Source organism: Dipodomys merriami, unplaced genomic scaffold (genome assembly GCF_024711535.1).
Source record: "Dipodomys merriami isolate MVZ:Mamm:240054 unplaced genomic scaffold, mDipMer1.0.p SCAF_44, whole genome shotgun sequence".
Classification (NCBI taxonomy): domain Eukaryota; kingdom Metazoa; phylum Chordata; class Mammalia; order Rodentia; family Heteromyidae; genus Dipodomys; species Dipodomys merriami.
In genome coordinates this window covers 5,744,541-5,768,730 of record NW_027206002.1, presented here as the reverse complement: position 1 = coordinate 5,768,730, position 24,190 = coordinate 5,744,541, and the positions used below count along the sequence as shown (strand labels likewise).

General features: G+C 43.3%; 1 protein-coding gene across 9 annotated transcripts in view; it reads right to left on the bottom strand.

The window, feature by feature from the left end:
- Nucleotides 1–24,190, bottom strand: part of Sgcd (sarcoglycan delta) — a 913,825-nt gene that overhangs the window by 113,081 nt on the left and 776,554 nt on the right. For all 9 annotated transcript variants that reach the window (XM_069993889.1, XM_069993890.1, XM_069993888.1 and 6 more), the window contains one exon: nucleotides 23,990–24,091. In XM_069993889.1, the coding sequence (XP_069849990.1) occupies nucleotides 23,990–24,091 (102 nt within the window). The remainder of the gene's footprint in view (nucleotides 1–23,989; nucleotides 24,092–24,190) is intronic.

Here is a 24,190-nt window from a genome sequence, read left to right as displayed (position 1 = left end):
CACCAGCCAGGAGTAGGAAATCTAAAGGATAATTCCCAGGCCCTGAGTTCAAGCCCCAGTACCACCACCACCACCACCACAACAAAATGCTAAAGGCGGCAGTCTGTCCTCTAAGGTGCCAGGTGCTAGAGCCACCCATGAGACCCCTGGTTGTTCTGAGCGGAGGGCGGCCTGCTCCGGCTCTTCTATTCCAACAAGGGGCCCTCCTTCTAAGCCACATCCCCACGCCTGACCCCTTAAATGCCTGCACCACATGGTGCCAATGGCAGCTTCTCAAGAGTCATTCCTCAGCCTTCCCTGTCCCTGCTCGTGGCCCCGTCACGTCCCATGCCCCACGCTTCTCCCCTCAGGAGTTATCACCTCCATACACAGGCCCCGGTTCACCTCCTTGACTACTGTGACTGCTGCCTGGCTAGGAACCAATGTCCACTGCACATGTCTCCGGACATGTTCTCTCATGTAAAGGACAGAGAGCAGACCCTGCCATGCAGCCAGAGGGCTCAGCTCACACTTGTTGAGATAAGGATGTGTGTGTGAGTAACATAGACTGGGAAAAGTGAAGGCCAGAATTGGCTGATGAAGGTCAAAGTGAAGGTCAGAATAGGCCAATGAAAGCCAAAATGAAGGCCAGAATTGGCCAATGCAAGTCAAAGTGAAGGTCAGGGGGGCTGGGGGTGTGAGGGGATAGGGGGGAGTGTACTTGTGGAGTTGGGAGGGAAGGGATGGTGGGGGAAAGAACGGAGGAGGTAACAATACTTGAGAGGAAATGTACTCATTACCTTGCTCATGTAACCGTAACCCCTCTGTACAGTATTTCTGCAATTAAAAAACATATAAAAAAAGTGAAGGTCAGGATTGGCCAATGACTTCCAAAGGCTCCTAAGTTGAAGAAGAATCAAATCTTAGTGCTAGAAGGTAGGTTTACAGAAGACACTATTTTTCCCGTCAACCTACCCATTGCCCCTAATTCAAGTGTAGCCTTCACCAAGACAGGTTTTAAATGTCCTAATCTTTTCTCCCTGAGTAAATTCTAATTAATAAGATTGTCACTGTACTTCAAATACCTAATGAATAACCAAAACAGCAATGGCTATTGAGTAAATATTCTATGTCAGAGCAAGAACTTGTCCTTCATTGGACCATTTCAACCTAATAGCAGCCTCACTAATTATGCATATTACTAACCCACATTTGCTTTTCAGATGAGAAAACTAAAGAGCAAGAATTCTCCTAAGTACATCCAGAATGCCACAAACAGGGCGCAAATGAACCTTCTGTGAATTGCACTGGCCTGAGACAGAAGCTGGGAAAGGACTAAGTCTTCTTGTAAATTCTGCAAATGACCTCAGATGATCTTATTTAGGGATTGTACATGCCACCGAATTTAAAATGTTTGCTTCCTTTTCCTTTTGCTGGTGCTCTCATTTGGCTTTTCCTGCTCAAGGCTGGTGCTCTACCACTTAAAGTACTGTTGTTTTTTGTTTGTTTGTTTTTCTTTTTTGCTAGTTAACTGGAAATAAGCATCTTAAGGACTTTCCTGCCCAAGATGGCTTCAAACCACAATCTTCAGCCTCCTAAGAAGCTAGGATTACAGGCTTAAGCCACCAATGCCTCGTTGTAACTTTGCTTTCAATTAAAAAGTCTTTAAGTTCCTTAAGTTCCTTAAAGTCTCTCCATCCTAGCACAAATGTACACACATTTGTGTGTGTGATGGTGTAACAGGAAAAGTCTCAGGTCAGTATTCAGCAAGATGATTTCTGGAGTAACTTCCAGAAACCAGAGCCTTTTTCTTTCCAGATTTCCCTCTTTCCCTAGCTGATGCAACATTATTTAAATTTAATTACATTCCATCCAGAGAAGGGCTTTGTTACTGCTTTGCAGCTGAGAACTCAGGGGAGGGGGTGTGGGAAGAAAAATTACATTACAGCATATAGTTTATTTCTATTAAAGAATTTTAAGAGGAAACTGTTCTAGCTGGCTCATTTTCCTTGCCAAAATCCCTAATTGTTTTGCAACTTGACAGAAGAAAACCCTCCACAAAACAACCACCACAAAAAATACCTCCCAGAGCTGATGAAAGAAAGCTGATAGAAGTAAACTAGCCATAAATAAAACAAGCTCCTCACAGATCCTTAACCCTATCACCATGGCAATGAAGATTCCTATTTCCAACCTCTGACCTCCATTACCATTGGAGGCTTTTATGGAAATTTCTGATAGCGTCCCCCCTTTTTGTGGTCCCCCTCTCTTTTCTTGGTGGGATCTATATAAAGAGACCTAGGGTTTTCAGTTCCTAGGGTTCATAAACATTAGGCAGGAGGCGAAGCTGTGTTGTAGTAAGTGCAGTGTGCAGTGTTTTTAGTACCCTCACAATCTGGAGCTCAAAATCCCTCTTCAGAAGTCTTTGGGAACGTAAATGTCCTGGCAAAGGCACGGGTCTTTAACAGGGTAAATATCTGAGGATCTATGTGTTCCCTATAGATTGTGCATCCTGCTGCAACAAGTGCAGCCTCTGTGGTATTCTAGAAACATACTGTGATTTCTATTTGATGGATGAGGAGACCGAGAGCAGGTTAGGTGACTGGCTCCTAGTCTCACAGAAGAGTCTGACCACCCTGAAATGTCCGATTCCCGAGACCGTGGCTCTCATTACTGTCCCCGTCTACCTCTTGTGGAAATATCATGGAGTACTGTGAAATCCTGGGGACTAATGTAGACAGTGTTTCCATGCGTAGACATTCTCAAGAGTGACACAGGGAGTCTCTTCTTTGAGTTAACCTTCAGGATTTTTTTCTTCCAGCCCACAGCACTGAACTGTCTAAATCCCTTAGATACAGCAGCATTTCATATCTTTCGGTTTCCATACAAACAAAGAGTATCAATTCTTATTTATTATCCATCTCTGATACCTTTGGAAGCTGAGATTCCTAAATGGAAATGGAGAGTCCGGGCAGTAGCTTGTGAAACACTTCAGGATCATAATGATATGGGATCCATCTTTCTATCTTTGGTGAGCCCACTGTCTCATGAAAGGTGAGAGCCCTCAAGCTGAATGCTTACATACAGGACATACTCATACATACTGCAAGTAATAACTTAGAAGTGGGTTAAAACCGGGACACATGAGAAGGAATGGATTTTGTTCTCATAGCTGGTATATGTTGGTTACATATTATGTGCCTGGTGCTGTGAAAACAACTACACATGGATTACATGACTTTATTTTCTATAAAACACAAGCAAGGTAACATTGTTAGAAGTTAGATCTAAGAAATGTATGCATTATCCTGCCCATGTAATTGTAACCCCTCTGTACAATATGTTCACAAGTAAAATAAAATTTAAAAAAATCTAAAAAATAAAAAAAAATAAATAAAAAGTACTAAAATACCAAAAAAAAAAGAAGTTAGATCTAAAACACAACCATATATGAAAATACAAGGCACTATGCACATACATGTGATCCCATGGTATAACCTCTTTGAACAATCAGCAGTTGAACAAAATGAGTATCAGGAAGCTGAGACATGTTTTGTTAGAAAGGGGTGGTGCTTAAGGGGAGGGAGGCAGAAGAATGGGAGAAAGTGGATGAACGCAATCATAATAACGGATGTATGGGAAAATGGAAGCAGGAAACTTGAGGGGATGGGTGAAGTTGGGCTGCAGTGGATGGAGAATCATGGAAGGGGTGACACTGATTTTGTACTCAAGGACTGACATGTTGATTTGAAATTCCTTTGTACAGCTACTTAAAGATCATTGAAGAAGAGGTGATTATCTTGGTCAAAGACTCAGGGCTAATACAGTGGAAACAGGCTTTTCTTATGAACCACAGGAACCTAGAGAACACACACTTCACTATTCTCACCTGCCTTTAAATAACACTCAAGGGCTGGGAAGGTGGCTCAGTGGTAGAGTGCTTGCCTAGCAAGCATAAGGCCCTGGGTTCGATTCCTCAGCATCACATAAGCAGAAAAAAATAGCTGAAGTGGTGCTGTGGCTCAAGTGGTAGAGTGCTAGCCTTGAGCTGAAGAGCTGAGGGACAGTGCTCAGGCCCAGAGTTCAGGCCCCATGACCGGACCCCCCCCCCCAAAAAAAGGAACAGTCAAATAATATTTCCCTCTTCCTTGCTAATAACTCATTCAGAGCACTCACTTATTCCTTGAACATATTTTTTGTTGCATTTTTTTCACCCCAGGTATCCAAAAGACAGAGCAAAGGAATTAAAAAAGGCCCTAGGAATAAAAAGGACAAATAAGAGATCATCCTTTCTCAGGAGTGGTGCTTCCATGTTTTGATGGGCAACTATACAAATCAGTGTATAATGTGAGGCACTTTTCCCAGGCTCAGGGGATACAGCAGACACACGGATGATTTATTTCACATACTACTATGGAAATGGTAGAGTAATATCTGTCAAGCAACTGGGATCTGCCCACAGGGTCTGGGAAAGTCAGGAAAGAGCTCTCTTGGTTTAGCTTGATGGAGGAGGCGGCAGAGAGGAAGTGGCGGGGAGGGCCCTGGAGGGAGGGTCACTCGGGCAAAAATCTAAACTGGACACGGGCTGCACAGCGAGCTCTTAGAGGTGGTGTGCTAAGACACTCTTCTAACAGTCTTGCAGCACTGGGGGTAGATCCGTTCTGTCTGTGAGCAACCATTCTAGCCGTTGTAAGGCTGTATTCTCTGTTCTGCAACTATTCAATTCTGAATGTTTTGAAGGCAGTATAGAGAGTATATAGAGAACATATAAGGAATGGGCATGGCTGTGTCCCAATAAAACTTTGTTTATAAACAGACAAGTTCTAGACTGCACTTGGCCCCACAGTCTGCAGTTTGCTGACTCTTGCTGTATCCCACTGCGGTCCTGTTAATATGGTTTTAACTTCCTCTACTTTCACGAATGCCCACAAGGCCACGGGTGCTTATTGGGGCCGAGATCCTGGGAAATCAAATCGGCCTCTGATCCCAGCATGCAACTTGCTTAATTATGACTAATACCTCCCCTCTTTATCTGCGAGGAAAACATTCTGTGGATGCACAGATGGTGTTGCTATGGAGTCGCTAACATCCTCCTCAGCTGCAGATGTAACTGTGCGGGCTGCGGGCAGAAAATGATCAGCCGGCTGATGACTTCCTAGGAAAATATTGAAGACACAAAGATAGTCTGCAGATGGGCAGTTCAGAGCCAGGCTTGATATTTTTTCTTGTTTTTCCTGCTTCAAATGAAGAGTATCTATTAGCAAAAAGAGAAGTCAAGGGCACTCTTTCTTTGCAGCCAGGAAATCACTAAAGTTGGAGAAAGAACCACCTGTCAGCAGTACACAAGCTAATGCACACCCGGCCAGGGCTCACACAACCTCTTAACTCCAGAACTTGTGAAATTAGCCATCGACACCATCAAACACGACTTTGTGATTGTAAATGGAACTAAAGTGACAGCACAGCAGATATTCTCTCTGAGATGGTCAATAGACAAATCTCACTTTCTGTGCTGACCCACATAGTAGCCCTTATGGCAGGAAATGTGTAAGAAAGGAAGAAGGTTAATACTTAGCAACCCTGGAGGAAAATACACATGATGGAAAGCCACACTGCATCCGGAGTCTACAGAGATGGGTTTTTTCCCTTGGTGATTTCACACATATGTCAGTATACACTCTACAACAAGAAAGCGCTCTAGGTACGCAGGAAAGAATGAAACCAAGTGGCAGGCTCAAGATCTCGGCATTAGTACTGAGACTGGCCACTGCTAACTGGGGATGACTTCCCTGGTGTTTGGTTTTTTTCCCCACTTTTTTTTGTTTGTCTGTGTATTTAGATGAGCACAGAATGTAGTGAAGGGAAGGAAACTCTGAAACTCAGCCATCAAAAAGTAGGCAGAAATAGACATGAGTTAGATTTGCAGGCAAGCAGAAGTCTTGAAAATTCACGAGAGGATGCAGTTTAGAAAACAACAACAAAAAGATTGTCAAGAGAAACAGGATGCTTAGAATGGATGTCATGAGGGCCCTGGAGATGCCATCCTGAGAAATTCACTCTTCTCGAAGGTTGGCCTGCTCTACTCCGGGATCCACTCAGATCCAGCTTGGTTTAGCTCAAAGACAAAATGATTCTGCACCCATCCTAACATAATGGTTCCTTGGTACCTGCATCAGAAAGCATTTTCTAAGAAATTAGAGCTTTTAAGTCTCTATTAAGACAATTAAACAAACATGTGAGCTGGAGCGATTAACTTACTAAAGAATTTTTTTCCAGCAGAAAAACCCATTCAGTGGGAAAGCTATGTAAGGCTCAAATGATTATGAAAACAAGTCTACTGATGTCAGCTTGAAAAAAGGACCCTTGGGAATCTGTTGAAGTGGAAGATACAGGCTAAAAACGACAAGACGCTGCTAAAAATAAACATGTAGACAAATGGAGTGATATCTTGTGCTCAGTGACTGTGAGACTTAGTATTAAGACCGAAAATTCTCCAAATTACTCTACAGACTCCACACATCAGCTGATGAGTATCCCAATAATCTTTTGGTTATGAGATAGGGAGAGCTGACCTTAAATATTTACATGCGAGAGCATGAAAAAGTCCAGTCAAGACTACTTTGAAAAATAAGAATACATCTGGACTCCTCACACTTCCTGATTTCCAGATTTAACACAGCTGCAATAATTAAGACAGTGTGGTTGGGGCATAAAGACAAGAATACAGATCAATGGAGATAAAAATGGAGAGTCTCAAAATGAATCAATACAATTATAGTCGATTGATTTTGAACAAGGGTATCAAAACCATTCAGTGGGAGAAAAAAAAAAGAGTGTTTGCTAAATGAGTCTTGGATAACTGGTTATCTTAAGTGTAAAAGAATGGATCTGGCCCTTTAACCTAACATATACGAAAATTAACCCAGCAGGCATGGTGGTGCATACCTATAAATCTCAGTTTTCTCAAGACAGAGGAAGGAAGATTATAGGTTTGAAGCCAGCCTAGGGGACACAGCGAGCTCAAGGCCAGTCTGGACTATGTAAAAAGACCCGATGTCAAAAAATGCAAACAGAGCAAGATCATGCTGGTAATCTTAGCTACTTAGGAGGCAGAGATGTGAGAATCACGGTTCGAAGCCAGCCCAGGCAGGAAGTTCAGTGAGACTCTTATCTCCAATAAACTATGCAGCAGAACCTGGAAGTGGTGCTACAAGTGGTTGAGCATGCTATCCTTGAGCACAAAGAGGTTCAACGACAGTGCTCCTTATATCCTGGGTGTAGTTATTTTAACTTTTCTTCTGTTTTAGTTTTCTGTATCCTTTGTCTTGTGGAAGGGAAAGGGAATCGCAGAAATAGCAGGACAATGTACTAATGCAACAGTGATACTCACTAGACACTATGTTGAAAATGAATTATACAACTTGGTGGGGAGGGGAGTAGGGATGGGTAAGATGGAGAAAATGAGGGAGCAGATAACAGTGTTTAAAAAGAAATGCAGGGCTGGGAAGGTGGCTCAGTGGTAGAGCGCTTGCCTTGCATGCCTGAGGCCCTGGGTTCGATTCCTTAGCACCACATAAGCAAAATGAAAAAAGCTGGAAGTGGCGCTGTGGCTCAAGTGGTAGAGCGCTAGCCTTGAGCTGAAGAGCTGAGGGACAGTGCCCAGGCCCAGAGTTCAGGCCCCACGACCAGATCCAAAAAAAAAAAAGAAATGCACTGATTACCTTACTTATGTAACTCTAACCACCCCCATTCATCACCTTTACAATAAAGATATATTTAAAAAAACAAAACAAAACAACCCCCAAACAAAATCCTTATAACTACGCCAAACATTAACTCAGATAGACTGAAGACATAAACATAAGAACACAGACATGTAAGTATCTGTGTCTTATACCCTGGTCTTATACCATCACCTAGAAAGTTGTGAAAAAGTTATTGGTTAAGCTAGGTACTGGTGGCTTACGCCTATAATCCCAGCTATTCAACAAGCTGAGATCTGAGGATTACAGTTGGAAGCAAGCCCAGCCAGGAAAATCTGTGAGACTCTATCTCCACTCAACTACTGGGAAAGCCAGAAGTGGATCTGTGGCTCAAGTGTTAGAGCACTAGTCCTTTTTTTTTTTTTTTTTTGGTCAGTCGTGGGTCTTGAACTCTGGGCCTGGGCACTGTTGCTGAGCTCTTCAGCTCAAGGTTAGAGCTCTACCACTTGAGACACAGTGCCACTTCCAGTTTTCTGGTGGTTGAGTGGAGATCAGCGTCTCAGATCTCAGCCTCCTGAGTATTACAGGTGTGAGCCACCAACACCCATCTAGAGCACTAGTCTTAAGCAACAAGAAGCGTCCAGGCCCTGAGTTCAAGCCCCAGGACACTGGCACCAAATAAAGTAAAATAAAGAGGGTACTGGCTAACATTGAGCATTTGAATGAAGCTCTTAGGCTCAAGGAACCAAAAAAAACCTAACACTACAATTACTAGTGTCGCAGTAGGTGTGACCTAGTGGACAAAGTAACACATCAATTTCATTCTGGCACATTCTATCTGCAGCCTGCTTCCTGGAGCACAATAAATACACTGTGAGTGCAAAGTCCTTCAAGGTTGCCATTTTCCACCCCACCGAGTCTCAGCATTGGCATCTAGCAAAGTCCATACCCTACAACCAACAGGAGATAGACAAAGCGGTGTTCAGTGGGATGAGCGGATATTTGTCATCACAGAATAATAGGATAAAGAGGCTCATCCAATCCACTGCTACAAACTGCCATCTCATTTATATCCTGTTGATGGAAACACCTTACCGCCTGTTAACGGAAGCATCTCAAGAACACAGACACCTCAGGTAAGGTGGATTCTGTAGTTCCAACAATTAAGAGGATGTGATATGGGTTTCTATTTCTCAGGGTTTTTTTTTTTTAATTTAAATAGTTGGATTTCACCTTTTTAGCGTAGAACAAGAAATGAAATGGTGAAAAGACAAAGCATGATGGAAGAAATTTGCTGTCTGCTCTGATGGTTGGCCATCAGTCAACGAATCCATTAGTTTTTGTGGTACTGGGGCTTGCACACAGGACCTCACACGCGATGTCTGTACGACAGTGGTCAGCCAACATTCCCTAGGAGCTGCTGCCACCCCGGCGGACGGCACGGTGCTGGGGCTGGGTAGCAATGATCCAATTTGCCAGTTATCCATTTCGGATTTCCTGACTCAGCAATGTCCAGGTTCCGCAATCTGGCAGTTCGCAAACCATCTTCTTATGTAATTGAGAAGGGGACTTACGGTCTTGGCGGGCTGACAGACCTGCTCGAGTTCCCAATGGAAGTTACTTAGAGAATTGAGCCTTACGAGGTAGACCTTCTTTTTTCTATTTTTTGTATGCATATATACACATAAACACATTCATATATACACACACATAATCTTTAAGTAGTTGTACAAAGGAGCTGCCGTTTAACAAGGCAGTTGATATCTTGGTCAATGTCACCCCTTTTAACATTGTCACTCCTGGATCCCCAATCCATCCACTCCTTTACTCTTAATTCTGTAGGACACACACTGGATTTGAACCCAGCTCTTACTGTCACTAGGAGGAGGAAAGGTAATAATTCAACTTCTCTGTTCCTTTGTGTTTTTGTCTTCTAGGTGATGTCAGGTAGGCTGGAGGCCATCATCTGGAGTAGGTGACCAAATGCTCGTTAACTCTGCAAACAGGGCCTTCTTCCTCCCTCACGTCTATGGTACCTATACGTCTTGCTTTTCAGAGAAGAGACTTAATTCAGAAAATCCCTGTTCACGGGAACCCACCCAGCTGAGCTCTCAGAGCTGCTTTCTAAAGAGATGCTGTTAATCTCCTAAATCCCTTAATCGCAGAACTGCAGTGGAAGCAGAGCCCATCCACCCTTTTGGGCTGACTCCACTGGGCCTACCAAGGCTTATGGGAAAGTTCATAATCCCAGAAAATGACCTTTGCATTGGCCACGTATCTGACTTTTTGTTGAAAATGTAAAGCCATTTAAGTCCTGACTGCAACCCAGGGCTCATGGCCCCAGCGGCTCCCTTCCCATCTTTCCGGAGGTCAGAGGTCAAGGTTTCACCTGTGTTTTACCTGTGTGGACAGTCACCTGAGCACTTGCTTTGTAGCTATCCCTTACTTTTAATTTTAATTGTTGTTTGTCAGTTGTGGGGCTTGAGCTCAGCACCATACTGTTTGATGTCTGCAAGCCAGTGGTGTCATTCAGGAGTCCTGCATTACTAACAGGAAAAGGAGTTGTGGTTGGCTGATGCTGAAAACAGAGCAGCCCTCAGCCAGCATCTGTGGGGATGCATAAATCCATCCTCTTGCCTTTCATCCAGACCAGTGGTGATCAGCGGGGGGCCATTGGAAGGCTGGTGGATATGTAGGGCTCTACGTTCACTGACTGGATGGAGGCAAGGATCATACCATGTATAGGACAGTCTCCCCCAGTAAACAACTGTCCCATCTAAGACCTAGAGGTCCTAGTGTGTGCCTGTGAGCTCCCCTACCTGGGAGGTAGAGATAGAAGGATTCTGGTTCGAGAACAGTCTGGGCAAAAACACAAGACCCTATCTGAAAGACGGAAGGCTCATGTGGTGCCCCAGCAAGAAGGCAGCCTGAGAGGAGAGGGAGAGGGAGAGGGAGAGAAAGGGAGGGGGATGGAGAGGAAGAAGGCGAAAGGGAGGAGGAGAGGAAGAATGGAAGAGGGAGGGAGGGAGGGAAGGAGGGAGGGAGGGAGAGTGGGATTGGGGGAGAGAGAGAGAGAGAGAGAGAGAGAGAGAGAGAGAGAGAGAGAGAGAGAGAGAGAGAGAGAGAGAGAGAGAGAGAAAGCACACAAAGTGGATAATTCCTATCCTAGGTGAAGCTAGCCAGACTAATATATTCATAGCAGCATTCACTTAAGAAGTTTCTTTAAGAGTCAGATCTTTGTTTTCTAGATCTTTCTTTCTCTTGCCTTCATGTCATCTATATCTTAGATATACCTGCCTCTGTTTACCCAAATTCACATACAAAAGTTGCATGGTCTGCGATTCTGCTCTCTAGACGACTAGATGCAAAGTGGGCTCAGCTGCCCCGTGAGTCTTGCTCTGTGGCCGCCCCGGCTCGCTGTGACGTTGCCCTGGGACACTCTGGGTCTGTGTGCTGGAAGGCAGCAAAGCAGAACCCGTTCTGTGAGCGACAAAGCTCATCCCCACTCCACCACCCAAGCGAGGGTGGTAGTTAACAGATTCCCTTTCAGACAAGCTACTCATGTCCCCGAGGCTCGCTTTCTTGTCCTTTTACCTGTAACGCAGGAATAATGATGACGATGATGAAGATACCAACCTCGCTGAGTCACCAGGGAGATGACATGAGTTAATATATTGCCTGACAGTACATGGACTATACTGGAATTTTATCTGGAAAGCTGGTTGTATTCCAGAAAAGTCCGACTGCACATGTAAAATACAGATTAATCATTCTGATAAATTCTTGGTACATGAGAATTCAACGGAGACTACAGTAGGTGCTGTCAGTTATTATAAACAGTTAAGGGAATGCGTTAAGACAAAATGGACTGGTAAGGATTATATAAATTTGATAGCCAGGCGCTGGTGGCTCACGCCTGTAATCCTAGCTATGCAGGAGACTGAGATATAAGGATCATGGTTTAAAGCCAGCCTGGGCAGGAAAGTCCGTGAGACCCTTATCTCCAATAAACCACCAGAAAACCAGAAGTAGTGTTGTAGCTCAAGTGGTAGAGTGATCGCCTTGAGCTGAGGGACAGCGCCCAGGCCCAGAGTTCAAGACTCATGACTGACCCCCCCCACACACACCAAAAAAAAAATTTGAGAAGTAGTGTATCTTTGCCAAACGAACCTATGCAAGTATTGGAATCCTCTGCTTCCTTCCAAACCACACATGTACACACACACACACACACACACACACACACACACACACACACACACACACACACACACACACACACACACACACACACACACACACACACACACACACACACACACACACACACACACACACACACACACACACACACACACACACACACACACACACACACACACACACAGAGGCACCATTATCCTCCAGTTTGTAAACTCCCCAGAGTTTCAGTAATTTTGAACTTCTTTTCCAAATAAACTCGTGACTTGCCCAAGGTAAAGATACTCAAAGTTGAAGTGGATTAAACTGGAAAGCATCTGCCCCAGAGCTTGGGATAAGCAAACACAATACTGAGCCAAACAAACAGAAGCCATCTTTCTAAACACAGGATATAATCCCCTGATGAGACAGTACACAGCGGATCCTCTCCCTTCTTCAGTGTTTCCAATAGTATTTAGAAATCAAGCTGGGAATGAGTTCTCTTGGCATGTTTGTGTGCTTGTATGTAATGCTGAAGATCAGGAAGGGGGAGCTGGGTTCATTTCGCCATTGTGGCTGCGAGTTGGGTGTGGAGGCAGACGGGGCTCACACACAGGATTTGCACAAACACACCTTCCAGTCTTGCCAATTCTTACCAATCAGTCTCGCTGGTCTGAAGGCCCACCAATCTCAATACCCTTGGCACTGTAATAAAGGCAAATGCTTTCTCTGATTATTTAAATGTCTTATTGTGTCAGTTCATAATGAACATTTAACAGATGGCTAGTACAATGCTGGCTACCTTCCAAGGCATAAAACATTCAATGTATGGGCTATAGTCTTCAGAGAACACCATGTTGTTGTGGAAAGAGCAGAGACTTTCAAGAACAGATCACCTCTCCTTCCCTTCTTTGTTGCTCTCTGATGGCTGATGAGTTGTTTACCTTCTGTACGGCTTCATTTCCTCATAGTTAAGACATGTACATTGCGATTTTTATGTTATAATATGGCTCAAGAGTGAGGAACTCATGCAAGGTTGGCATGATCCCTGGATCACGTTAGGGTCTCCATGAATACTGGATCTCTGTTCCCTTTCCTTTTTGTAATGCACGCTTTCCCTGCACTACAACCATGCTGAACAATTAACAATTTCTGAAAAAAAAAAGCTTTCCAGCCAAAGGGAAAGCAAGATTAAAAAAAAGGAAGCAAGGAAAAGTAAGAAAAGGGAGCCCAAACTGGAAATATCGAATACATTAAACTCTTCAGTCATCAACACTGGAATAGATAGCTTTGTTGTTGTTGTTGTTGGTTGTGAGGCTTGAACTCTGGGCCTGGGCATTGTCCCTGAGCTCTTCAGCTCAAGGCTAGCACTCTATCACTGGAGCCACAGCACCACTTCTGATTTTTGAGTGGTTAACGAGATAAAAGAGTCTCACAGGGACTTTCCTGCCCAGGCTGGCTTTGAACTGTGATTCTCAAATCTCAGCCTCCTGAGTAGCCAGGATTATAGGCATAAGCCACCAGCACCCAGCTGGAATAGATATATTTTTGTTGCAATTTTTATCTGTTCTTCAAGTATGTTCCTTGTTTTAGGAAATACAGTGAATGGCTTCAGATAGAAGCACCATTACCCCCACGGGAAGGAAGCACCTTCAAACACTTAGCTTGTCTTTTCTTAATGGCGATGTTTCCCAAATTGATTCTTTTCAGTTTGAAACCAGCCCAGGCAGACAGCAAGACTCCATCCGTAAACCATCTAGCAAAAACTGGGCTGGCAGGCTCAAGGAGTAGTGTGCCAGAAGCATATGGAAGCCAAGCAAGAGCGAGGTCCTGAATCCAAACATTGGTACCAAGCCTGCCCCCATGAAGATGCTAATTATCCTCATAATAAAAACCAAAAGGAAAGATTATTTAACAGAAAGAACTATCTCTAAATAACTCATATCTCATTATTCACCTTTCTTATAATCTAGAAATCCTCCTGCCACAGACTGTAAAAATGTATTTCCTCTGTAAGTACAAGTACCACCTAATCTAGGACTTTATCATCTCATTTTTTTATGCACTAGCTTATCTCTCATATATACCATAATAGCTCAATGGAAGACAGCATAGGAAAGGACATTTTTGAACATTTCCTGGAATGTTTTAGATTGTCAAGGACTACAGACAGAATCAAAGAGAAAGTAAGTAATAAAATTTATTCTTATGTAAAAAGGTAGGCTGTTTGAACACTCACTGTGAACACAGCCCAAACATTAATATGCGTGTGTGTGTGTGTGTGTGTGTGTGTGTGTGTGTGTGTGTGTGTGTGTGTGTGTGTGTGTGTGTGTGTGTGTGTGTGTGTGTGTGTGTGTGTGTGTGTGTGTGTGTGTGTGTGTGTGTGTGTGTGTGTGTGTGTGTGTGTGTGTGTGTGTGTGTGTGTGTGTGTGTGTGTGTGTGCGTGCGCGTGCGCTTGAACTCAGGAACTGGGCCCTGTCCCTGAACTACTTTTACTCAAGAGTAGTGCTGTACTACTTTGGGCCACAGTGCTATTTCTGGATCTTTGGCAGTTAATTGGAGATAAGAATCTCACAGCCTTTTCTGCCCTGGTTGGCTTTAAACCGAAATCCTCAGATCTCAGCCCTTGAATAGCTAGGATTACAGGTCTGAGCCACTGGCTCATCATACGCACACGCACACACACACGCGTACACACACACGTACACACACACACACACAACACACCCTTCTCTTAAACTGAAGAACAGCTTACGATCAAAGCTGAAATAGTTATAGAAACATGTAAATCACTCCCACAAACTTCTGGTGGCTTTGAGGTGGGTCTCAGACAAGACAAAAGATAGGCATGTGAGAGGACAAATGTCCCCAAATAATTCTTCACATTGCGTTTCTACGTGGAGGCTGCCGATGGCATTTTTGAAAAGAATTTCATTAAATGTAGCTGCTAACATGTCAGAAGCTCTCTTAAATGGAAGGGTAATGGCTCATAACATTTGTAAGCTTTTTAATTTCATGGAATATGAGCAGCATAATCAGGACCTATTAAAGTCAATCAACTGTGCCAAGTGCGACTACTACATACCTTTGCTTTGTTTCTATTTTCCTTGCGGGGGTACCCCGTGAACCAAGTGCAAACAAGCCCCAGTGAGTTTCTTTATGGCTAACACTGATATGGGATATTCTGAACCACCTCTGATAAAAACCACTGCATGAGTGGGTTGAAGAGATACCTCTGGGAAAATGGCTTTTGCCTTCTGAATGACAGAGATTTCGCTTTTCCTTTTGCTTCAGCTCAAAAAGCACCATATTGAGAGGATTTGAAATCAGTCATCTGACCAGTATAGCTGCAATTCATACAGGGAGGTATGTCATCTTTCCAATGACACAGGACTGTGTGTGTCAGGACCTGTACTGGAGGTTTTGTCTGCCATAAGAACAATAATAGTAGTAGTAGGAGGAGGAGTAGACCCACTATAGGGTCTTATGTAAGTGACATAGTGTTTTAAGCAGCCCTTCTATATTCTCTCATTTAATTTTCAAAACAACCCATAATATAAATAGAGAGATTAATGTGCTAGGTGGGAACATGTCAAGTAATGTTCAAGTTTCAAAGCTAGGAGGAGGCAAAGCTAAGTGCGAATGGAGTTATTTGTCCAAGTCTGAAACATGTAATATTGCTTCCATACTGTGTGGTTTTGGGGAGTGTCCTACATCAAGGGTTCTGATTGTAATACCAACATTGGGGACCCGAGTGGGTGATTTAGCCCAGTGGAAGGCTTCAGAGATAGAACCAGAGAATTCACATCACAGTGGAGGGAGAAGGTGTACGTCAGCGCAGGAAAAGCAGGGCCAAGTCAGAGCAACCAGGTATGGCGGGGCCACAAGCCAAAGGATGCTGAGAGCAAAGGAATCTGGAGGACTCAGGAAATGGAGCAGGGGCCAAGCAATGGTAAACTGTCTCAGGCTGGCAGCTCCTGGGGGAAGGCCGACTGTACAGTGTTTGTGCTATCTGATGGCTCCACAGAGCAGAGCCACACCAGAGAGGTGCACCACATAGATCTTAATGAGAATACTTCCAATGAAACCTGCAACTCCACAACAGCATGCACGCAGATGCGTGTCCAAATACGCTAGCCTGTATTTAATTACAACTCATATAAATGATTGGGAGAATGATGAGGCATTTCCCAAGGCTGCCAATGATGAAGGCGAGAACAATATGCCAACTAATGGCACTGACTGGGTTCACGTAGTCACAATACCTGAATGAGATGGGAGATTTTTATCCTAGGAGGAGAAGACAATGTGGAGACTATTTCCCATGTGTGTGGGAGAATGCCCTGATCTTATCCCAAAGCTGGGTTGAAGAGAACGGGATGACTCAAGTAAGAGAGAGCAAGTGTGGGTCTTATAGTTATTATTACAAGAAGAATTCACAAGGCAAGTTGGATTTAGAATGAAGAATCCAATCTTTTCTCCTAAGGGGGTCCCCAAAATAGTTACACCCCAGGGTATCCATTAGACATGAGGAAGCTGTGGGGGGGATTTGGAGAAGTGGAAGAGCTGAGAAGATTTGGACTCAGACCTATTCAAGTCAAGCTATTCAAGTGCAGCTCTTGTGTGTACCTGAACTGAGGGCTAAAACCAATCTACAGAGCTTGATGGTGGAACACTCCAATAATCCTACCATCAGCAAATGGTATTTCGTGCTTGGGCCATGCCACTTTTTATTTCCCTGACTCTGATGGTGATAAACAGAAGCTGTGGCCTTGTTCATGGGGTGGGGGAGAGGGGAACCAATGCTACTGCACCAAGCAAGGTGGATGGACCACAGTCTTTCAACGTGGTAACAATTGTCCCCATCTTTCTCTCCCTTTTTAAAACCCCTTCTCCATCTAACATGCAACAAGTGCATCTACAAAATATTTATTAGCCTGAAAGCTTCATTTCCTTTGCAGAGCATTTGGTATTTGCCCAGAGGCAGAATTGCTGCTGATAAAAAACAGAATCACTCATGGAAATGGAACGTCTCCCACACGTTCGTGTAGGCAACCACCGTTTAAACTGTCGCTGGTAATAATGCCCAGAATTCTGCTTCAAAAGGGTTCACTTAGCTGCTGCTAGAGCTTGCAACCATCAAAGTCACAGTAAGCATTTGCTTATAACTTCATATGCCAGAAAGGTGTTTTGGCTTCAGCCACTTGAAATTACACCTTCTGAAAAAAAATTATCAGTGTTTTTGACAATGAACAAGTTTTGGAAAATGAAGACTAATGGTACAACACACTCGTAGCAATTATAAAGCACTGGGTACCACAAGAATTGACAGGTGATGGGCCTGTTTTGATCAAAGCATTATGGGCCAATTTTTTTAAAGCAATGTGTTTTTCTTTCTTTCTGCTAACAATTTGGGAGTGAAAAATGACAAAAACTGAAAGAATGTACTTAAGCACCTGCCTTTCTTCAAGCTGCTTTCTCTCCATTATTCTCCCCAAGTGCCCAGCACCCATCTCTGGTGGTGAGACACCTCCTCACTGCAAACAGGCTTTAAAACAACACGAATCCTGGCAGGATGGACCCAGGCAGGAAGCACGGTGGGCTACAATGTCTCCGAAGTGATGGGGGTGTAGGCGACGAGGCTGAGATATTCCAAGCTGAGAACAAGGGGAGGTGATAATTTGCTCTGCTGAACCCTATGTCTGTGATCACATGTCCACTCTCAGAGCTTTGGTCTGCCTGGGGATGATCTGAATCAAAACTTATAACAGGAAAAAGTTGGGCTTCAAACCCCTAAAGTCAGTCCCCTTTATCTTTCTTTCTGACTCAATTCTTACCCCATGGCCTCCAGCCATATCATTGCTCATACCGTCTCCTACTTAATAACCAGAGTGTAGCTAATAATGATAATTAATCCATATATAAGCTCCTATCAAGGAGGTATTTGTCTTTGTAAGAACCTCAGAGGTCCTTACAGAATTTTTTTGAGCTGTAAAGATCTCAAAGAATATTCATGTATTCAAATAAAATCTGCTCCCTAACGTAACAGAAATTATTTGAGGAACTACAGTGGTAGACAAAGTCAATAACTGCATTAACAAATGCTAATAACATGTAATTATCGTATGCAATGTTAGAAACTTACATTCAAGGAACAATTCTGTATACTTTACACACACCTTTACTGACGTAAGATTATAAGAGAGTTGTAACTGCACCCATTTCACAGGACAGTAGAGTGAGGCAAGGAAAGGTCTAGAACTTGCTCAAGGCCGTCCGGACGATAAAACACAGAACCATGATCTGAAATAAGGAAGTGGGTGTTGCACACCATGCTCTTTAAAACAAAACAAAACAAGAGGGAACAGCAGACACTAAGCAAAAGGAAAGAAATGTATAATATCACCCAATGTGGAAGAAATAAATGCATTGTCAAAACTCACAGAAACTCATAAACTTTACAGACCACAATAGAGACAATTTGCCCCATGAAGGTTAGAATGTGTTTGTGACTTTAACTGAGTATCACTATCCCACAATACTGTGGAATTTGTGTAATTTATGTAATCATTTAATCACAATAAAAAATTGCTAAAACAAAATAAAAATTGAGCTAGGCACCTGTGGCTCACGCTTGTCATCCTAGCTACTCAGGAAGCTGAGATCTGAAGACCCAGCCCCTGGTAGGAAACTCTGTGAGACTCTTATCTCCTATTAATAACTAAAAAAATATATATCCAAGAGCAGAGCTATGGCTTAAGTGGTAGAGCACTAGCTTTTAGCAAAATAGCTGAGGAACAGTGCCCAGGCCAAGTTCAAGTCCCAGGATCAGCACAAAACAAAACCAAACAAAAAAATCGAGTGTCTGCTTATTTTTGGGTTAAAAATTAGAATGATTACTATAGAAAGAACAAATAAACACTGTTTCTCTTGATGTGGAGATAATACTAAGTTTTTAGGTGATGTGAAAGCTATACATACAAAGTATAAACAATCATCGTTCCTATAACGCAGCATGGTGTAGGAAAATAAAGCTAATGGGTAAGGGGTCTCTTATTAACTCAGTGGTCAGGGGAGGTCTCTTTGGAGCCGAGTCCTGGAGGAAGGGAGGCAGGTCAGGAGGTTTTGCAAAGCCCACCTTGGGTGTTGGCACCCTGGCTGGAGACACAGGGACACGGGGAAGGCAGGACAGCAAAGATGCAGGGCCTGGCCAACCTAGTTTGAATTCAGGGTTCCAAGTAACTTGCTTAAAGATGTTATGACTGCAAAAGTTGTAGGGCGCCATCAGTCATGCCCGATCGTTAAAGAAATCGAGAAATGGAGAGGAACTGCTATGGGGCTCACAGCTTATCAGAAGGGCAATGTGGAGAGAGAGAAGAGTCCCCAGCTTGGAATCTCGTGTTCCCTCTAGAACACACAACTGCCAGCACTCTGTCCCCTCTCTGCTATTTGAAATCAATCGTGATATTTGAACTCAGTCCAGAGAGTATACCAATGCAAAGTTCCATCCAACATGCATGGAAAATTCATGGCCTTTCCTTTATGGTCTATCAACTTATTCCTCTTTCTACTTCCTGTTCTAAGTTAGCATTTTTCTCATTGTATTATGTGACCCCATGTCACTATATATCTATATCTATATCTATATCTATCTATCTATCTATCTATCTATCTATCTATCTATCTATCTATCTATCTATCTATCTATCTATCTATCTATCTATCTATCTATCTATCTATCTGACAGTACTGAGGTTCTGTCAAAGTACTGATACTTTACTACTTCAGCCACTCCACCAGTCCCTTTTTGAGACTTACACATTTACTTTGCCCTGGGTGGGTCTCAAATCATGAGCCTACAATCTTCATCTTCCAAGGAGCTAGGATAACAGGCTTGAGTCACTCTGTGAGCCACATCTATCTTATGAGTGATACTAATCCTGGGTGGAAATGGTGTAAGTGGAGTGAGGAAGGGGTGTTCACAAGTACAAGTCTGGCACGAGAAGGTTTAGATGGATGAACTCCTCATGATGGATCTTCCGGTTGACCGGAAGGAAGGGGCTGTCTGGAGTACCCTCCCTACCCAAAGCCTCCGGAAACATGCAGCCAGGCCTTCTTCCTCTCATGTCAAGTTTGCACCGACCTCCTCTAGCACTGTGCTGGTTGATGTAATTGCACTTGAGGTCCCTCAAAAAACACACATACTCGCAAGGTCTTCTACCTTAAGCCTTCTACCAGAAGCCTTTGAATACCTAATGCCTGCTTTCCAGGATTTCTGTGCTGAATGATTCCAAGTTTGTGTCTGTATAAAGCAGGCAAAGCATCTGGTCCCCATGACAGTCGGCAATCAATCAGCACATGTAAACAGACAAGACACATCAGGGAACAGCAACTAGTTTCGCAGTGCAGATGGGCTCAGAGATGACCCTTCCAGTTTTTAATGCCATCTGTAATTTATGGGTAAGCAAAGAAATTCAAAGTTGCCCAGTGTACCCCCTTCTGACTTGGTACAAATCACTTTTATTTAACTTGGGCAATACTTCATGGTCCAGTTAATTTCTTAATTAAAGCCAGCAAGATGCTCGGGTTCTATGCAAGTAGCGGAGAGATGGCTGTTTTGTGTGCAATATGTTCAGCTGGGAGCGGAAGCTGTGTTGCTCCTTGAAGAGAAGTCACAGTGGCCTTCATCTGGTTTCTAAACTAACCAGAGACACACAGAGGCTCTTCTCTGCTCTACTCGCTACTGGTCAATGTTCAGTGAAAACCCTTTACCCCTAACTTGACTGCCAGCCTCAGTTTCTTCCACAGTTAGTATCTCTACCAAGCACACCTTCCACCCCAGCGTATGTTCTTTAGTGGGTAGAGGGATAAATACAAAAGGGAGGCATGTTCTAGGGGATCTAGGGTGGAGGACAGTTGTGGTAAGTCTCAGCTTTGGGTTCCAGAAGCTCAAATTCATCTGCCATGGAGCATATGTGCAATTTAGATGCATAAAGAACAAAGTGGGGAGTATCGTGGTACCTGGCTTCAAGTGAGAGTACAAAGCTGCAGTCATCAAAACAGCATGGCATCAGCATGAAATCAGGCACATGGGTCAACCACAGCATACCCAACCCAGAAATAAATGGACTTAGACAGAGTTGACTAATCATCAACATAGGTACCAAGAACTTAAGCTGGGTTTAAGAATGGTCTCTGTAATGAGCAGTGCTGAGAAAACTGGATATCCACATGCTAAAATTAAAAACACATACACACACAAAACAGGAAAAGAACATGATGGAATCCTTATCTTATGTGTGTATATATATCTATATATATATACATGTACACACACAAATAAACAATACATTACAACTTAAACATATGATATAAACCAATAAAACCTCTAGAAGAAAATAGGAGAACACATCAAAATCCTGATCTTGGTAATATAGGATACTCTTTTGGTATATGGTACCAGAAGCAAAGGTGATTTAAGCAAAATAAAGCGGGACTCATCAACCCATAAAAGCTTCTTCATGGCAAAAGGAGTGAAAAGAATGGGAGGACGTATTTGCAAATCACACAGTACTTAAGAGGGGAACGAAAATATGAGTACAGATGGAACTCTTGCCACTCCATAGGCAAATGAAATACTAACGACAATACTTGTTATTTCAAGGAAGACATCCAAAAATGTGCTCAACATTACTAATCATAGCGCATATATCAATATAAAAACCACAAGATGTCATGCTGCACCTGTTTAGGAGAGTATTACCAAAGGCGAGAGTATTACTATTGGCAAGAATGTTGAAAAATTGTCTCTCATCAGTACAAAGCAGAGTATATCATGTGACCATCCATTCAGGGTGTAACTTCAGAATAGATTTTTGATATTCATAGTACTTGGAGTGCCTTGGTGAATGTACTGTATGAGTACAGTTAAATTTTATAAATAATAACTGTGGGACTGAAGTGATGTGCTCTTTTCGCTGTTTTTACCACTCTGGCCCTTCTTTTTTGGTCAGTCATGGGGCTTGAGCTCAGAGCTTGAGCGCTGTTCCTGAGCTCTTTTGCTCAAGGCTAGCACTCTATTACTTTGAGCCATAGCATCACTTCCAGTTTTTTTTGTGGTTAACTGGAGACAGGAGTATCTCAGCCTTTCCTGCCCAGCCTGGCTTTGAACCACCATCCTCAGATCTCAGTCTCCTGAGTAGGTAGGATTACAGGCGTGAGCCACCAGTGTCCAGCTTCTTTTTTTATAAACAGGCAAAGAAGTCCACTTGTTGACAGCAATTCAGTACCATTTAGTTTAATACAATTCAGGGCTTTAGATGGCATTTCAATAAAACTATCTACCATACCAAATTGCTGAAGCACATTAATTATGCTAATTTATGCACACAATGCAAATGATGCTTTGGGGGAACTTTCCAGTGACCCCTGGCTACAGAGTTATAGCAGGTGGCTTCAGATCAAGTTTATCCCAAACAAATGTATGAATCATCCCTTCCAACCAGAAACTGTCTTCCCTCAGCACAAAAAGACAAAAGCGAACTTAACAAAACTTATCCAATCAAAAAAAATGCTAAAAGGCATCAACCTTGATACTATTAATCAACAAAAGGAAGGCATGTAGAAAGACTTTTATCATAAGTAAAAGGAAAGAAGGAAAGAAGGAAAGAAGGAAGGAAGGAAGGAAGGAAGGAAAGAAGAAAGGAAGGAAGGAAGGAAAAACAAAAGCTTATATAGCAGACTGTGGCTTTGGAGTCACATTTCTGGGAATGAAATCTTTTGTTCTGTTATTTCCTAAGTATATGATTTTGTACATGGTCTCTGTCTCTGTTCTCTAGTTTGTAAAATGAAGCAAAAAAAAAAATCCCTACTTCAATGAACCGATCTTTGAATTTAATTAGATACCAGTGATTAAGTACAATTTCGCAGATGATTTGCTGATAATTGATAGGTAACAGCGACCAATAGGGAAGCTCACATGGAAGGTGAGAACATAAGGTCTCAAAGATAAAGTATGGTAATGAAGACTTCTGGACTCTCAGGACACCTGAGCCCTGTACACCGCATCTAGGGCCAGGAATTCCTCGCAGGCAATCTCAACAAGTACTCAGACTCCTAAGGCCAGCGCTCCGGTTCTCAGATGCCCCACTTTCGGTCTGTTTGAACAGGTACGTACGGCTACCTTAAATCAACTAAAATCACGAGAAAAGCCTGCCCTCTCTGCCTCCATCTTGTGGGTCGCTGCCCTAGCCCGTTCTGTCCACAGTGGCTTGCACACTCGTCTTGGGCCCCAGGGAAGACAGGACTGATGGATCATGTGTTTAGGACTGAAAACCGCCCCCAAGGAGAGCAAAGCCTTGTAGGACAGAACTCCCCGAAACGAGGGCACTCATCTATAATGACTGGGATGCGTCCTGGAGCAGGAGAATCATCTCACGGCTACCAAATTGCCCTCTTCAAAAGATGACGACAATCAGAGACTTCTCTGCAACCCAGAAGAACAAGAGTTGAGAAAATGACCAGCCAGGCCACACCTATAAATCTGGGACTCTTTATCTTTTCTTTCTTTTTGTTGGTCATTAGGCTTGAACTCAGGGCCTAGGCACTGTCCCTGAGCTTTTTGGCTCTAGGCTAGTATTCTATCACTTTGAGCCATAGTGCCACTCCAGTTTTCTGGTGGTTAATTAGAGATAAGAGTCTCACAGGGGTTTTCTGTCGAAGCTGGCACTGACGCATGATCTTCAGGTCTTCAGTTTTGGTACCGTGGACATTGAAAACTAGTATGTGGCAGAATCTGCTGTACGCACAGTTCTTAAGGCTTTTCCACATGTACGGTGTCACCTGATTTGCAATCTTATTCCTGACGCTGGTTTACTGGAGATTGTTCCTCTCTATTTCACAGGAAAGGAAAAGAAGACTCAAGAGACAGAGGCCAGCTCTCTTGCACACAGCGCCACATCTCTAGGATAAGCCAAGGCTGCTGATCTGAGAGCAGATCCATCACGTGATCTGTGCCTACCCCCTTTCCCCACCCCCATCACAATATTCTATCTCAACAAATGGCAAGATACATCTCCCCAGGCTCCGATTTGAGAAGAACCATTTTTCTGCTCTTAGCAGAGACTTACTGGGCGGGACTGGATTTCTTTGGCGTAGAGAGGCTGCAGGAACTCTGAGTCTCCTTCTAGTCTGAGACCTTTTTCTGTGATCCTCAAGTTTCCCATGCCATCCTGAAATAGAGACAGATAACAGGGAAAATATGATTAGCTAAAAATTCAAAATATTCCTGGATGGCAAAAATGGGAAGAAACTGTTTGCAGGAGGGAAAC